Here is a 16,748-nt window from a genome sequence, read left to right as displayed (position 1 = left end):
TTCAAGAAGGAAATCGATAACATGGAAGTGTTTGCTTTTCGTCTAATATTGCACATTTATTTTGTTATGGTTTTATTTAGATAGATTAATGCATACAAAATAAAATGAATAATTAATACAAAAGTTAACACACTGCAAAGGATCGAAGTATCTTACCAAATGAATTTGAATTATAGTGACTCACCATATTTAAAATACATATTTTAACATTTAAACAGACATTTAGAATTTCCATCATATTTCCCCATGTTGTGATCAGTAATCATCTCTTTTTGATGAAGTATACAATTATTCCGATAAAAATGATTGGTTTATTCAGAATTAATTTCACAATGAAATGTAGCCTACTATCGTTTACAGCTTTTAAAAATATTGTGTGTGATTGATCTTTCGCACCATAAAATATTGACAAACCACTGTAATTCATTTGAGTTCATGGTCGCGAAATATTGAACTGTTAACAAGAGTGAAAAAGACTTGACCTCGAAATCACTGCCTCATCTTCGCATGATCAAAAATATCCAACGAGAAAATATCTCAGCATCAGAGACTGCAAAGCCAAGTTAATGATGTAATTGAAATGGTCACTTTTGTGTTGTTTTGAAAAACCGTTGGTGTTTGGTTTAATAAATCATCTCTTTGAGTTGCCCTGCTGAGAAGGGAATTCCAGTGCTTTTCATTGAACAGACTCGTCGTGGTTTCTTTAGCCAATTGGGTCTCTCACCCCAGAATTGGAGTCTTAATTTTACCCAGCCTCTTTGGCATTTTGATTGATGTTCCCGTGGCTCCATCCGGCAGGCTATAGCTATAAGGGTAAAGGGAGGCAGTAAAAAAGACAATCGTCTGTAGTTCAGTCCTTCTCACACATGCAGTCAATTCTATCAGATAACGACAAGTCTGGACTAAACTGCGTTTTAGTTGCTGTATGATAACTGGGTGACGTGGAGGATCCTGTAGGCTCGCAGGAGCGCGCGCGCCTCTCCACACCATGGATCATATGGGAGCGCATCTCCACCAGACGCACGCAGACACCATCAGTTTTGGGATCGATCAGATTCTTAACAATGCAGACCAGGGGAGCTGCATGATCTCCAACCCCAGAATGCAGGACCTGGACTACGGTTTGGGCTGCATAGTCAGCACAGCCTATAATACCATGACTGGCAACTACAATGTCAATAACTCGGCTGGATACAATGGAAACTCGTGCAGCGTTGGCTCCCTCAACGGCTCGTACAACATGAACTTGGGCACGAATGTTAATGGGAATTGCCTTAATTCTTCGGGAGTGATCCGGGTTCCAGCGCACCGGCCGCTGAGCAGCGTTCACTCGTCCATTCCCACCAGCGCTGCCACGGTGCCAAGTATGGGAAGCATGGGCACCATTAACAATCTCACGGGATTAACGTTTCCATGGATGGAGAGTAACAGGAGATATACCAAAGACAGATTTACAGGTAATAGAAATCTCTCGGAACTTTGCAGTGGTATTTCTATGCTTTATTTGAATCTGCGTTCTTATTAGAAATTGCACTGTAAAAATGTTTTCATCGTGTTGTAATCTTATCAGTAATTCAGTGATCAAAGCGGTCGAAAAACTGCAAGGATTTATTGTAGGTTGTAACTTTGTCACAATTTTGATTCTACTTACAATTTTTAGGCAGCAATTACACTTTTTAAATTTTTATTACTTTTTAAAATCCACGAACTAAAATAAATTCACAAGGGCTTCACTGTTAAAGCCACTCCATTAAATAGTTTTTTAAATTTTGTTTCTGCCAACGTTATAAAAACATCTTAAAATTGAAGTTTAGATTTTAAGTTGTTTCTATAACGTTGGCAGAAACAGAATTAAACTGGTCTCGCGAATTAATAACATGAACGTTTCTATACACAATAACAATCACTACAAATGTATCGTAGGCAAAGAAAAGTAGCTTAAAAATTAATATCCATACAAATGTTTTTCTGTGGAGTGTAAACAATTACGGAGTTTATGATTGTCTGTTTTATATTTAATTAATGACACATGAGAACTTCAATGTTGATTTATTACGTCTGTAAATGTTCCACACGCTCATTACTGTTTTAGCATTATTATTTAAAGGAATTACAAACGATAAAAGGTAAAAATGTGCTGCTGTTACCTTATGAGCTATTGATTTGACCCTTAAAAATTGATTTCACCGATGTAACCAGATGTAATCAGGTTGACTCAGTCCAAATAATATTTTCTAATTAATCACTTAATTTAGATGTTACCATACGAGGCACTTTTCTTGTTACCTGACAAAACATTTTTACAGTGTGTGTGTGTTTATTTATTTATTACATTTCACACAGTCGTCGTAATAAGAAAATGCTAAAAAAAAAAATAAAAAAAAAAGTATTTTTTCTCTCTCCCTCAAATAGCCTATACAAATTCCTGTCTATTTACTTGCTTGGCTGAACTTATTCGATATATTTCGTGATTGTTGCATGTTTTTTCAAAGGACAAAAGTCATCTTTCATCTCTGGAAGTCTCAATTGTTTCACACTGCTTGGCTCTGTCGTTTTTCTGATTTCTTCCGCTTGCTTTCACTCTGTCTCTCAATCTAGTGGCCCTCTCACCGTTCACTGTAACACGCCGTATAGGTCACCCGTACCAGAACCGAACGCCTCCGAAGAAGAAGAAGCCCCGGACGTCGTTCACGCGCCTCCAGATCTGCGAGCTGGAGAAACGCTTCCACCGTCAGAAGTATCTGGCGTCAGCTGAGAGAGCAGCCTTAGCGAAAGCACTTAAAATGACTGATGCGCAGGTCAAAACATGGTTCCAGAACAGAAGAACGAAATGGAGGTGAGCTTTTGTGATCTAATCATGCTTTTACACTCACACGCAATGCATTCTTTTTCGTCTCACCACTAAACCCAGTTGAGTATTTTGTTTTAAAGACCTCTATGAGGTCAGTTAGGTCAGTTCCATAATGCATTCCATATCGTGCTTTGGAAGGCCTGTTCATGCAGTGCACTCAGTAGCCTATAATTCAATCCGTATCAATATATGTTTAACTGACTCCATTTAGTTTGGAATGACCAATATTGGTTGACTGTGGCCTGCTTCTTGGCAGTGTAAACAGGTTATATTTTTAATTATGGACTTCTGCCAATGTCTTTTTTTATTCCAGCTTTTACTATTTTATTATACATTCTGCTAGGCCTGGAACTGAATTGGAGCAGACCTAAAGTCATTTCAGCAGGCACTGATGGGCCAGTATCGAGTTTTTAGAAATCGACATAAATTATGTTCTGTTACTGCAACAAATGTTTCCCTGAAGTCTTAGTTGTGTTAGAAGGTTAATTACATGCTGTACAAGCAGGATACATGATGTGATGACGTTCATATACGCTGCCAAAATTATTGATCACAATCACAACAATTGAAGTGCACGGACATTTATGAAAAATAAATTAAAATGATTGTGATTTGGCTACATCACTGATCTGAGAACCTGAAATTTAATTTATATTGAATTAAATGTAGCTATAATAATTTGCCTATAGCCTATATATATATATATATATATATATATATAATCTGCTTCATTTTCAAACTTTAAGATAATGAAATAATGGAACGTAGCCGCAATTTTAAACCATAAGATTTCCACGTACCTAATCTGAGTGAATTCCAAATTAATGACAAAATCAAAAATAATGGAACGTTTATGAAACAAGTGTTCGATTGACATCACGATGTAAGGTGTGTCAAATCTTTTGAAAATCCACGTTATTAAGTAATTATAGCCTGCCAGTTATGCCAAAATAGTAATTTTGTATTCTTTGGTATTAGGATCACCGGCTTGTATTTTTTGATTAAATTTAGTCAACCACTCACTAAAACGGCTGTTAGAAATCATGACTGAAATCACCGACTAAATGACTCTATATGATCCAAATCCATGCAGGCGGCAGACAGCAGAGGAGAGAGAAGCCGAGCGACAGCAAGCGAACCGAATCCTTATGCAACTTCAGCAAGAAGCTTTTCAAAAGACTATAAACCAACCTGTTACTCCGGACCCAATCTGCCTACACAACAGCTCTCTATTCGCACTTCAGAACCTCCAGCCCTGGACTGAGAACACGGCAAAAATCAGTAGCGTTCCCAACACTGATTAAGAGACTTTTATGGACGTGCGATCGATGCACAGAGGAATATCTCAGCATCACATAACTTTCTTGATTTTACTTTAACGTAAACTCAGTCTTCATTTGTACCTAATATACAGCTTGTATAAAACAGCTAAGAGAATATTCGCTGCTCTCCGTTACAGTCGTGCAGAATAGGCCTATTGTTTTATTGATTTGATCATTTTGATTTCAACAAAATGTAAACATAAAAGACTGTCGTGTTTCGTTTGCATATCAAACATTAATTTTATTTTGTATACTTCCAATAGCCCAACGTTTGTGGTAACACTTTATAATAACTTTCATTAGCCTAATAAGTCACAAAATATTACAAATAAAATATTAACAAACAAAACGAACGGACGAATATTCGTCGGCTATAGAATTACGGGCTATTAATTTAAGCAGACCTACTATTTAAAAAAAATCGTCACATAGGCTATCAAATAGTGCCCAGAATTAGCCTATATGCTAAATAGCCTAAATCGTAAGGACACACCGGATTGCTGTCACCAAGCAGTCCACTGCTTAAATTGTTGAATATCTAAAGCAAAACGCCACCTCTCTGTCGTGCGTGGAAATACTGTGAGCCTCGTTATAATTAATATCCTTGTCATTGTCAGGATTAGACACATGCAGGGTGAAAAAATACGACCATGAGAAGCTTGCACCTCTTTAACCCGCAAACAAGTGAAAATGAAATCTTATATATGCTTGAGGACCTCCTTGCCAAAATGACGGTGATTAAACTCGCAGACCATCTGACAGCTTACAGCCGCGATTCCCTCAGTGAGCAGGCACTAGAAGTGTTGTGTTAACTTAGGCTACTTAAACCACTGACAAAATTATAGTTAAGCTACTCATGTGGGTACTTGCAAAAATTAATTTAAATTGAAATATCTCATTTGAAAGTAAAACATATTTTTAATAGTTTTAAATAGGCGATTCTGGGTAAAAAAATATAATAAACAAATAAATTAAAAATTAAAAAAACTAGCCTATAATTGATGAAAAGGCGGCGGATAGAGTGTAAAGCGTGTTCTTGTGCACTTTTGCTAATCGCCGGTAAAATGAACGAACTTTCGTAACCTCGTTAAGTAGCCAGACGAAAAAATAGGCTATGGGTGTATCATGCTATTGCTAATCAAAGCTTTATTCTAACAAATTTACTGTTTTAACTGAATTCAACTAATAAGCTGATGAGCATTACATTATGATTATTAACAAAGTTTTTTTATGAAGTGTTAGGCTACCAATGGATTTTTTCGATAGCCTATCGTTTTACTTGGAGGGATTGTATTTTGCACGTTTGTGAACACTTGCAGCAAAAATAGTCCTGTGAATTAAAATATAGGCTATTCTACAGGAAAAATGGGCCTTCATGAACGATTTTAATTCTTCATTCTTGTGTTAGTCATTTTTCAGAGGCGTGATATAAATTAGGACTACAGCACTTGTTATGCAGAAATATGTTGTTGACGTTCCAAAAAGATTATTCGTTAGCAAATATGTAGGCCTACTTCTTTTGACATTATTTGTAAATTTTAACTTTTCTATTACACTTAGGCTAAATGTTGTCGGGAGCCCTCAGAAGCAGTGACCCCCAAAATGTGTTTTTTAGACAAAGACGAAATAACTTATCAATGCTCCGTAACACCTGTAGGCCTACTCAAGTCTATACTTTTTTTTTTTTTTTTTGTCTGAATTTTCATTTGACACAACCAACAGTTTATCAAAAGGCAGATCAACTTGGTAGCACTGATGTGTTTATTATTCGTTTACTTGAAATAGCCTATATGTGATTACGACATTTTTTATTTATCCTTCACTTTCCTCGGTGATGTCGGAGTGACCTATAAAATATATTTTATTATAGCTTGATATGAATGATTAAATATCTGTGGTCATGTCTCAGACTGGGTCATGTTCTATTTGTTTAGCGCTTTTTGTTGAACATAGCAACACCTCGCAGGTTTTGTCATTGTGGCTAGATCCCAGATATCTCTACTCAAGTGAATGACAGTTTTGGTTGCATGATAAATGGATGTTTTTTTTTCCCCTTTTCTATTGGAGAGTGCAAAAGTGTGTTTATGATAACTATGTGCAGATGTGATGGTGTTCCTGAAAATAACCAGAAGCCTAGGCTCTCCAAAACTGCATCGGAAGGTGGTTTAAATTTCATCATCTCTTCCGAAATCGTATAATGTGTTACATAAGTGTCGTTTAAAACTTTCCAGAATGTTAAGAGATGGAAGTCATTTAGGTCAGAAACTAGCTACTAACGCACACGAACGTGGGTAAATGGCGCCATCTTCTCCGAGATGAGCTCCAAATAATGACACGAGACGAAAAGGTTGATTTTACGAAGGTCTACTTTCCTGCATCAAAGGCTATAACATACATAGTGTCTTTAAAACATTATAATTTTTTTAAATAACGTAACTCCGCGATAGTTGCATAGGCCCTATCATTAGTATGGCAGTATTTCCCACAGTGCTATAGGCCATGCTATTAATGTGAGGGATATCCTACAATTTTCAGAAGATATTTTACCATCTTTGGCCCTGACAATAATAAGGCTACGCTAACTCTATAGTGTGAAATATTTTGGAAATAAAGTGCACTTTTCGCATTTTCCAATTGTTGCTTTATTATTAGGTTAATAGCCTATTGTTAGGCCTATTATCATTATTATTATTTACATTAGGGTGCGTTTTGACTCACGTAGCCTATATTTTCATATTGTAGCCTATTTGACACATTTTATAATGTTGGACATATATTAATAATATGCGAATAAAATAGACAAGACATTCGAATAGTGATTAGTTTTCTTTTTTTTTCTTTCTTTTTTTTTTTTTTTTGCGAGCGCATGTAATAAAATTTATGTCTATCAAAACTGTAGGCCTATTGCAGATTCAAAGCATTGCATGATGAAGAGTTTCTGTTTTCTTTTTGTATTTCAATACACTTAAGAAAAACCACGTCACATTCCATCAAATAAATTTACTTTAATAATAAATTGTCTATATAGTTGTTTATGCCGTCATGCCTAATATATCATGTTTTTTCAGCTTGTCATTTTAATAGCATTTGCATGGTACCAATCAAAAACAGTAATTGTGTAGCCTAATTTTCTGAGTTCTGTGAAATTAGCCTATTATTTTACCGCTTATGTCTCACAGGAAATCTAACTATTATTCTGTAGTATTTTATAACTGGTTTTCACAGTGTTTCTCATCTGTTCGCTTTAAAAAGTTGCATGCAAAGCAGATAGGCTACACACACCCTGCGTCCCAATGTGCATACTATCCACCCTATCTGCCCTAAATAGTATTGAACATTACTAATGTCACATAGAATTTAGAATGGATAGTATGCACGTAACATTCGGTTCTGCACTTCTGTAGCGCCGCCGCGATCCTCTCGAGTGAATTTTGTGTCCCTAAATGATGACGCATGCATCGTCATTTTCAATCGTCAAAACGTTCTTCAGTTGTGTAATTTTCTGCTGCGACAAGATAAAGGTTCACAACAGATCAGTACAGCGTCCATGCAAAATGTCTCTTTTACGTGTTTGCTGCACTACGACTAGAGGTTTTGTAAAGAGTGGATTGTTTTTAGAGTCGACTTATACTGGTGAGTGCAACCAGAATACCTTTGATTGGGTTTTAATTGTTCATTGACATGCTTGCACAACATGCATTGATTTGCACTAATGTCATATTAATATGCATATTACCTAAACTTCCTTTATACTGATTATTGAGAATCGTGGTTGGGTTTTAGGAAATACATGTCAATTTGCGACGGATTTGTTAAAGTGTCTCGCTGCTCTCCTCTGCAGCATGTCATAGGACAGCGGGATATGCATCTGGTGGTGTGACCAAAGATAAAGAACCGCTAAAGAAAGCGAAAACGCCCCAAGGACGCTTTGACATGGACGAAACCCAGTCAAAATCTAAAGATGTTTTAGAACGTAAGAACACACGTCATTTCTGTTATACAGTTAAATTATTTGTACAATAAGTTACATAAAAGGTCAGAGGGTATCTATCGAAAGGATAGACACACATCACACATAGCTCAGAATAAATAAATAAATAAATGACTAATTAAATGTATTTTAAGTTTATATAATTGATATGACATAAAATGGAATAATATTTAATTTCTTCTTTAACAGGATTTCCAGATGATGTGAATCCAGAAACTAAGGAGAAAGGTGGTCCCAGAGGTCCTGAACCTACACGATATGGCGACTGGGAGAGGAAGGGACGTTGTATTGATTTTTAGTTTGCCCTGTTAAAAATATCCAGATTTATTTATTTTAAGATTTGAATGTGATTAATACTTCTGCATACAGATACAAAAGGAGAATTTCTGGACCAGAAATGTGTACTCGTTTCCTGATTGTATGGGCCTACTATGTAGAATGAATGGTTTGTGTAAAAGTAGTTTGAACTGCTTGAACGGTTCTGTTCAGCCTTTAATGGACATTTTGAAAAGAATCCACTTTTGGCAATCTAATGTTTTTATTCTCTTTGAAAGTGTGTAACACAAATGTTTGCAAGGCCTGAAATATCTCTTCAAAGAATAAACATATTCAACACAATATATATATATATATATTTTTTTTTCAGAAAGTTTTGTCACAAGGACATGTGTTTGTGATCATGTAAATGAATTTAATTTTGTGAAAAAAAAGAACTTATTACTGCAAAAGTTTTCCTATGTATCTGCACATGGATAGTTACAGATAAGCACTAACATATCAGCTTTTAAGGAGAGGTTAAATGTATTATCAGGGCACATCAGCAAGGCTGGGAGAGACAGCCAGGAGTGCGTTTCCCAAAACCATCATTAGCTAACTATGGTCGTTAGTTTCATTGAATTATATTGGCAATGATGGTACTTGACCATAGTTGCCTTCAGGAAACGCATTCAGCATTTAAATGAACATTTACCATGGTTTTACTATATTAACTCTACAAAGACAACAAAACTGAACAAACAATGGTATTTTGGCTGATGTCTTGCAGAATATTATAAATCCAGAAGGCACATGTAATAAATAAGTCATACATTGCTGAACAGTATCATAATTCTGACATAATATTTCTTAGTTTTTCTCATAGTATTTATTTTGTATTTGATACATTTTGTTTAGATTTTGTTGTTTATTTAATATAAGTGGCTAAAACTTTGCATGGTTTAAAATTTTAGTTTAAAATAATTTTTTAATAATTTAATTATTTAAAAGTTTATCATCACGATTTAACATTTAGACATTATAGGCTACTTTCGCAAATGTAGCTTTTAATGTCAACCATTTTTTAAAGTAGGCTAGCTTTAGTCTAAACTAGTCTGTTTAGCGGGATTTAAACATTTGGCCAATGACAACATTCGAAGTAACTTAAGATATGATTTAAACATCATATTTCGCGTCAAACCGGTTGACCAACCTACCAACGCATACATACGTCAGCAATGACGCAAAAGTCACATTGCCCTCTTATATTTGCAATTCAGAAAGCATAGGTCTGACTTTTAAATCGATATAAAAATAAAATACCACTTAAATTTGATTATACGTTCTCCCAGTTCCCACTTCACCGTATTGATTAATTCTATTTTAATCGGCTCACAGTACCTTCCTCGTCTCCGTTTCCGCTTCCGGCCAGTTCCTCCAATCGGCCATATTCCGCCGCTCTGTCTCAACCCAGCCGCCGCTCCGTTGCCGCGAGCCCACCATAGCTTCATTTCACAGGGGATGGTCTTCCATTTACAACGCTACAATTGAACAGAGTGAATCAGGGGCAAAGACAGGTGATTTTATCCAGAAGCGCTGACAGAAATCGGGCCGAGATGACGACGCGATCGGAGAGGGAAAAGGCTCAGAAACTGAACGAGCAGCATCAGGCCATTCTGTCCAAAATGCTGAGAGAGGATGATAACAAGTACTGCGCCGACTGCGAAGCCAAAGGTGAGATGATCTAAAATCTCCTCCGCTACTCTTAAACCCTCGCGTGGGATGTTTTGATCACCTGTACGCGGCAGGAGTCTCGTTACACACAGGGCTGTTCAGGTTTCTTATGGCTCACGGTCCTGAGTCACCGGGAGGAAAGCCGTTAATGGGTGTCAAAAACCTATTTAGACAGCGTATTTGATCACGTTTGAAATGAACGATACACAGACCCTGTTTAGGTTGACAGCTCACTGTGCTTTGATATCCGGCGAGTCACTATTCAGCCATGTGTCCTTGACCAAAACCATTATTAATGCATGAATGGAAAACCAGTGTGGAGTTGAACTGATCAGCAGGTCTGAGACTGTCACCGTAGTGTTTCATTGTGTAAGATATTATACAGGCGAGAATAACCTATATATGTGTACCTGCTTTTTAATGATGCTACGGATGAACGCTGTGATACCTTTGTTCCACGTATCCACCTGTTTTATAATGGTTCATCCTGAAACAGTGTATATAATACCCTATTATGTGTCCACAGGGACTATGCAGCTAGAAGTGATACTCTACCATTAAGCAAGTGAAAGGAGTTTCTACCAATATCTTTTCTTCAGATTGTAACTGGCTGACTGTAACTGGTCTCTCTGTTTTGTTTTGTTTTGTTGTGTTTTTTGGGGGGGGGTAGTAATGTATCAGTATAGTGTTTTGGTGCGCTCAGGGAAGGTTATGTTTTGTAATATGAGAATTAATATGTAAAGAATGTTGAGGAGGATTAAAATGATGGTCAGATTTTAAAGACGAAGTGTAAATTTCGCCATTTATTTTCTAAATGCATGTTATAGATTTTATTGTGAACAGTTAATCTGTGCATGATTCATTATTTGAAAATGTTTTGTCCTCCTGATGTTTAATCAGAATGTCATAACTCGATCTTCCAGTGAATCAACAGCTGATGCATAGAACCAAGTGCCGCCCTACAATTTTTTGTTTTGTTTTGTTTCGTTAATCCATTACACTTGGATGTAAGCCACAATACAGAAGAAAAGATGATTTGCTACTTCCGTTTAATTTGCAACTTTCATATCTCGTTGTAAATGTTGCAAGCAGTTCACTTTAGTGTAGTTGTGTGCAGCTGTATTTGATCTGAGCATTGAGAGCAAAATGCATTCTCATTTCCTCTTGGTTGCATGGTGCATATCCATTTTTGGCCTTAGTGGCCGTGACATTGCTATTTGCCAGCTATAATCTTACCAACAGATCCTGATGCAAGCTCACAGGTGGCCTGTTACAAACTCATAATTTGTTCCCAGATGTTTGCTTTAAATTCTGTTATAATCCCTCTTCTGTCTTCCCATCAAAGTCCATTTTCTCCGTAGAGAGCATGTGAGAATGTTAAGGCAGTCCTGAGCTCTGCGGTGATGTTGCAGGCCAGTACCTTCTCAAGCTCCCCGCTCAGCTTTCGTCCAGTTTCTTCCACTCTGAGCTCTCCGGTGTCTTAAGTGCAGCCACACCTCACTGCTCATATTGCCTGACCTCTTTCTGCCTCTGTCTTTCTCTCTCTTACATAATGCCGATGCTGATGGGTGGAGTTTTGCAGTTTCATTAGCTTATGAATGACAGCTTTAGAGAATGTTATAGTCACCATGAAATCAAAAAACTCATTTACTTTCTTTACACCCAAAAATGAAAATTCTGTCATCCTTTACTCTACCTCATGTTGTTTCAAACCTGTTTCTTTTGCGAAACATTACAAGAGATTTATTTTGAAGAATGTTGGTAATCAAGAGTATTGGTGACCTTTGATTTCCATTGTATGTTCCTAATGACGCACTGTACTCTATGCACAAGGTACTCTATCTGGTGTGTGAAGTTTATATTAAGTACATGATCTGGGTATTTATCTTTTTGGAATTTTAAGTGTGAACACATTACTCACATAATGCGGATAGTGCATAAGCACACAAATTGGGAGATATTTCTCAAAAAACATCTTTTAGGGCCTATTTCTCACAGAAGAATGATACATCATACAAGTTTAATGTTTTTGGTGAACTATCCCTTTAATATAATTTCTAGGTGTTATTGTGCACTAAATCATCAGCACACATAATTTAGGGGGAAAATTTTGTCTGTAAATTTTTTTCATCAAAATGTAATAACATGCAGGCTGTTGGGTTTTACATTGATTCTGTGAAATGCCCTCTTTTAAACATCTGATTACCGGCTAATGGGTAAAATCATCCTTCAAGTAATTTTTTGCCTCTTTAAATATTCAGTTTTATTCAGAAATAGGCACATTTCTGGTGTAAAATGGATTGCAAATGCTGATTCATGATTGTTTCATGAAACTTAGGCCAATTTAAAGGGATAGTTCACCAAAAAATGAATATGGCTACACTCACATTTACTTATAGATGTTATAGAAGTTTTAAATGTCCTGTTCACACAGCACTTGCAGTAGAGGACTGAGTACTGACTTTATGAATGTGCAGCTGAAGTCAAGCCTGTATTCTGTTTGTGACTATCACCTGTCACCATTGCCCACGTCCAAAGATAACGCCATCCAAAACTGCAAAGTCTTATCACACTTCACGTGACAAAAGTTCAATTGAGGCACAGTTTCATCCTTTAAATCTTAATTAACCGACCACAGCTTTTTATACCTCTGTAATGAGCAGAGTACTTTAGTTATGCTCAGACCACAGAACTGTCTGGAGCAGCTCCGGTGGAGGACAGAGACTGGATCTAAACCTTCAGATGACACGCAGACGCAGCTCATTTCTGCATCTCTGTAAGTTACCGAAACCTTGCATGAAGACATGCTAAACACACTAATATGTATAGGACAGAGAGCCGCTCTGCCTCAAGTTCTGTTCTCACAGCAGGGCTTTGCCAAAAATATTACTGTAAGTCCAGAAAATTTTGGTGTGAGTTTGGTTATAACAGAATGTGGTTGTCACTCCTGTAAAAAAGAAAAACAACAACAACCATATTATTGACTCAAACACAGGACTCATAACCCTATTCTGCTGCTTTGTGATTGTGGCCGATTTTTATCATTTACCTTCATTTCATTCCTAACCTAACTTTTGGTCTTCCAACTTTTTTGGCTTTTCCAGAGTATCTCATTTTGTGTCCCCATGGCTTGACTTGTTGTGTAGCATTGAGAAACTGCCATGAACTTCTGCTCTGCCAAGTAGTGTAGTAGAAGAGATGGGGCAAGTGTGGCACCGCAGGAGCTGCTGGATCTAGCCGATGGATGTGATTAGATGTGACAGAATAGTAGGGATCGTTCAGACATGGCTGAGCACAGCGTGTCCAGAGGCTTTTATTTACTTTCTGCCGTGCTGCTCTCTCACTGCCTGATGCCACTATGCCCGCTGTCACCCGACATGCAGAACATCACTGGAAAACGAAACCAGGCCAACCTATGTTTAAGGCCGTATTTGCTTTGTGTGTTAGCCTGAGTGTCGTAACCTGAGTTTGCTTATTTACACTGAGTGAAATGGTTTGCTCCAGCTGTAGAGCATTAGATATACCCGTCTTTGGAGCTCAGGGCACTTGTGTGTCACACACACAGACTGTGACATGCCTGTTGTCTGGTGATAAGAACAGGCCCTATTTTTCGACAGGTCACCTACTTTAGTGCTGTGGGACAAAGGCTGTTGTCAGTGAGGTCATGCATCATACACCTTATTGGCTGCTCAGATTGTCAGAAGGTATAGAGTGTTTTTTTTTTTTTTTTTTTAATTGGTAGAATGACAATTAGTAATTACATTTACATATTTATTCTTCACTTTCCATTTACCCAAGTGTTTTATAATAATAATAATAATAATAATAATAATAATAGTTAGGGTTGCAAAAAAAAAAAAAACGAAATCTTGGAAAATTCCCCCCTTTGCAACCCTAATAATTATTTATATATAAAATAATATATTACCTTCTCATTTGGTACATTTAAAGGGTACAATTAACAACAGAGCCCAAACTATTATATACAACTGCTATTTTTTTTTATATAACACAGGGTTTTGTCACGCCACTTTTAAGAGCGTCAAAAAGGCATTTGTCATTTGAATGTTGCGATAAGATGGACAGAATTCAAGAGCGGAGACTCTGTTTCTTATCATAAGTAACAAAGCGCTTTGTGATTACTGGATGGAAGGGGAATAATGGGTAAAAAAACGTGGACCTGGCAACTCGGGCTGGCACTATGGTTAATTCATAGGGTCAATATAACCTGCTTTAATTTGTTCATTTTTTAAAAGTGAGATACTGCAGTGTTAACTGCGTTAACTTTGACTGAACTTAATTTTACAAAAGTAACATTTATTTTATAATAATTTATTTTAATATTTTGTATTTATACTTACTGTATTTTAATAAAATCTTCTTCTTCTTCTTATGCTATGCAATAGTAAAAACATTTCAGGCCTAAACGTTCACTGCAGTCTGAATGGTTGAACTGAGGAATTTTAATTTTGTTTATGTCAGTTTTTAGTTATTTTTAATTGTAATTTTAATAGTTTTAATACTTAAATCTAAACTTATTTCAATTATTCACAAAGGCAACAAGGTTTTTAATCTTATATATATATATAATGTATATATTGTTATTTATTTATTTTTTATTTTTTCAACTTTATTCCAATTAAAGGAAATTATTAATATTTTACTTAATGATAACACTGTTTATTATTATTATTTAGTAATAATAATATTATTAATAAATAATTACTGTTAGTTTTGCCCATTTTGCAGTTAAATAGTTTTTTGTCCCTCTCTACATTGAATCTTGCTCTGCTGTGCATCCTGGGTAAAAGGCAGACTCCAATCATTGCGTCTTACACCAGTAGTTAAGCTGATATAGTGGGTGGTGTGATTAGTAGGTGCCCAGATCGGAGTCGTATTTTAGCCACCTCACAATTAGAGATACTGTTAATGGTGATCAGCAATCATTATCGGTCAGATTTTGTGATTAGATGCATAAAATCCCACAGATTGCCATAGTCAAATCAGCCAATGGAAAGCAATGTATACACATTATATCTACTTAGCTACAGACAGTGAGTCTGCTCACATGAGCTTTTTGTAAAACTCTGTGGGCACAGATTCTGGGAATGCCTCTGGGCAGTTCTAGTAATGAGTAATGATCCGATCATAACTGCAGGCCTCAAGACAGAAGACAGCAGAGAGTACTATTGTGTGTGTGTGTGTGTGTGTGTGTGTGTGTCTTTCCTGATTTAAGTGCTGATAGAAGTGTATGTGTGTGCGCACTGTGTTGGTTTTGCATTGTGTCTGGCAACTGGAGTGTTGAGAGATGCGTCTATTTGATAGGTTCCCCATCCCTTACTTCCTCTTGCACACGCACACGCCACAAGGACAGACTGGAAATGTGCTCTGGTACTTCCTCCTGTTCCTCCTTTTCACACTGTCACTCACAGAGATAAGAACTGCTGAAATCCTGCGTCAGCAAGCATCTTCGTGTGTGTTTTGGTCATTATATCCTCCTGAAGTTGTTATGATTAACACAGAGCGTAAATTTGAACAGCCGGAGAGTACAAATATTATGGCTGACATATTAATGTGATTCATTTATGTAAAAAAGTGCAACTAATGACTCGTACATAAATTTCATAGTGAGGGATTTTCCTAGCATCTGTGCGAATCAGCCTTGAAGACCTTTATTCACGTTTTTGCCCATTTGATTGAGTCCCAGCCGCTACTACAGGTAACACAGCTTGCCAAAGCACACTTACTGAGAACGAGTAAGGAGCCATTCACACTGCATGTGTTCTTGCTTTCAAAAACAGCTAGAGGATCTTGAACGGTGGCCAAAAACATCATTCAGCCTTTTGCTGTGGACTGTTAGGCCAGTGATAGGCTTATATTTATCGATGACGACAATAAATCAAACAATATTTATTTCTAAATAGACTTGTAATGTAGACATCTGCCAGAGTAATATCCTTGAATTAACTTAATTTTGGCTTTTTCAGTAAAAATGTATATGCAGTTATATAATTAACATCGTGTCATTTGAGTAATTTTAAATTTATGCCCAATACCAAAGTGTACTTTAATAGGTTGTTTACACACTACTGTTTGGGAACAGTTTTGAAAGAGATTAATAATTTTATTCAGTGAGGAAGCATTCAATCTATAAACATGACAGTAAAGACATGTTACAAAAGTTTTCTACTGCAAGTTTGGGCAAGTAAGACTTTTATTTATTAATAAAAATATTTATTTAACACTGAACATTTTTAACATTCTAGCAGATATTATATCAACAAAGCACAATTTAAGTTCAAATGAACAAGTTAGTAAAATAAAAAATATTTTTGGCCATTCCTGAATCAGGCATGTGATTTAGATAAAGACAAAAAGGAAGGAAAACTGAATACTCTGAGCAGCAAATCAGCATATTAGAATGATTTCTGAAGGATCATGTGACGCTGAAGACTGGAGTAATGATGCTGAAAATTCAGCTTTGATCACGTCAATCAATTATGTTGTACTATATATTCACATACAAAACAGTTATTTAAAAACGTGAACGGCTTGTTTTGAGAATGGGGTTATGATTTATGGGCATTTAAAAAAA

The 16,748-nt window shown here is 36.4% G+C and overlaps 2 protein-coding genes across 8 annotated transcripts in view; both read left to right on the top strand.

Moving 5' to 3' along the window:
* The first annotated feature begins 253 nt into the window (after positions 1-253).
* tlx1 (T cell leukemia homeobox 1) lies at positions 254-8,146 on the top strand. 2 transcript variants are annotated; one of them, XM_058796453.1, is made up of 4 exons: positions 254-1,457; positions 2,635-2,836; positions 3,945-7,806; positions 8,015-8,146. In XM_058796453.1, exons 1-3 carry the CDS (start codon positions 989-991, stop codon positions 4,153-4,155), a joined length of 882 nt encoding a protein of 293 aa, XP_058652436.1. In that variant the 5' UTR covers positions 254-988; the 3' UTR covers positions 4,156-7,806; positions 8,015-8,146. The 2 variants fall into 2 exon arrangements, with proteins under 2 accessions (XP_058652436.1, XP_058652435.1); XM_058796452.1 differs by having other exon boundaries at positions 256-1,457; positions 2,599-2,836.
* A 1,592-nt stretch (positions 8,147-9,738) lies between these two features.
* The window catches only part of smap1 (small ArfGAP 1), a 122,947-nt gene continuing 115,937 nt past the window's right edge, over positions 9,739-16,748 (top strand). Inside the window, exon 1 of one of the 6 annotated variants that reach the window (XM_058796445.1) lies at positions 9,739-10,153. In XM_058796445.1, coding sequence (XP_058652428.1) covers positions 10,036-10,153 — 118 coding nt within the window. In that variant the 5' untranslated portion in view covers positions 9,739-10,035. The remainder of the gene's footprint in view (positions 10,154-16,748) is intronic. The other 5 variants (XM_058796444.1, XM_058796449.1, XM_058796448.1 and 2 more) reach the window with 5 other exon arrangements.

The sequence above is a fragment of the Onychostoma macrolepis genome, chromosome 13 (assembly GCF_012432095.1).
Source record: "Onychostoma macrolepis isolate SWU-2019 chromosome 13, ASM1243209v1, whole genome shotgun sequence".
NCBI lineage: Eukaryota > Metazoa > Chordata > Actinopteri > Cypriniformes > Cyprinidae > Onychostoma > Onychostoma macrolepis.
Note: the sequence above shows the minus strand (reverse complement) of the source record. Positions and strands in the feature narration are given on the sequence as shown.

Bases quoted from the DNA above. Each gene is read 5' to 3' on its own strand.
- tlx1 (XM_058796452.1), top strand. From the start codon at position 989: ATGGATCATATGGGAGCGCATCTCCACCAGACGCACGCAGACACCATC. The intron at 1,458-2,598 runs GTAATAGAAATC...CTCTCAATCTAG, and splicing joins TACCAAAGACAGATTTACAG to TGGCCCTCTCACCGTTCACT. The intron at 2,837-3,944 runs GTGAGCTTTTGT...AAATCCATGCAG, and splicing joins AACAGAAGAACGAAATGGAG to GCGGCAGACAGCAGAGGAGA.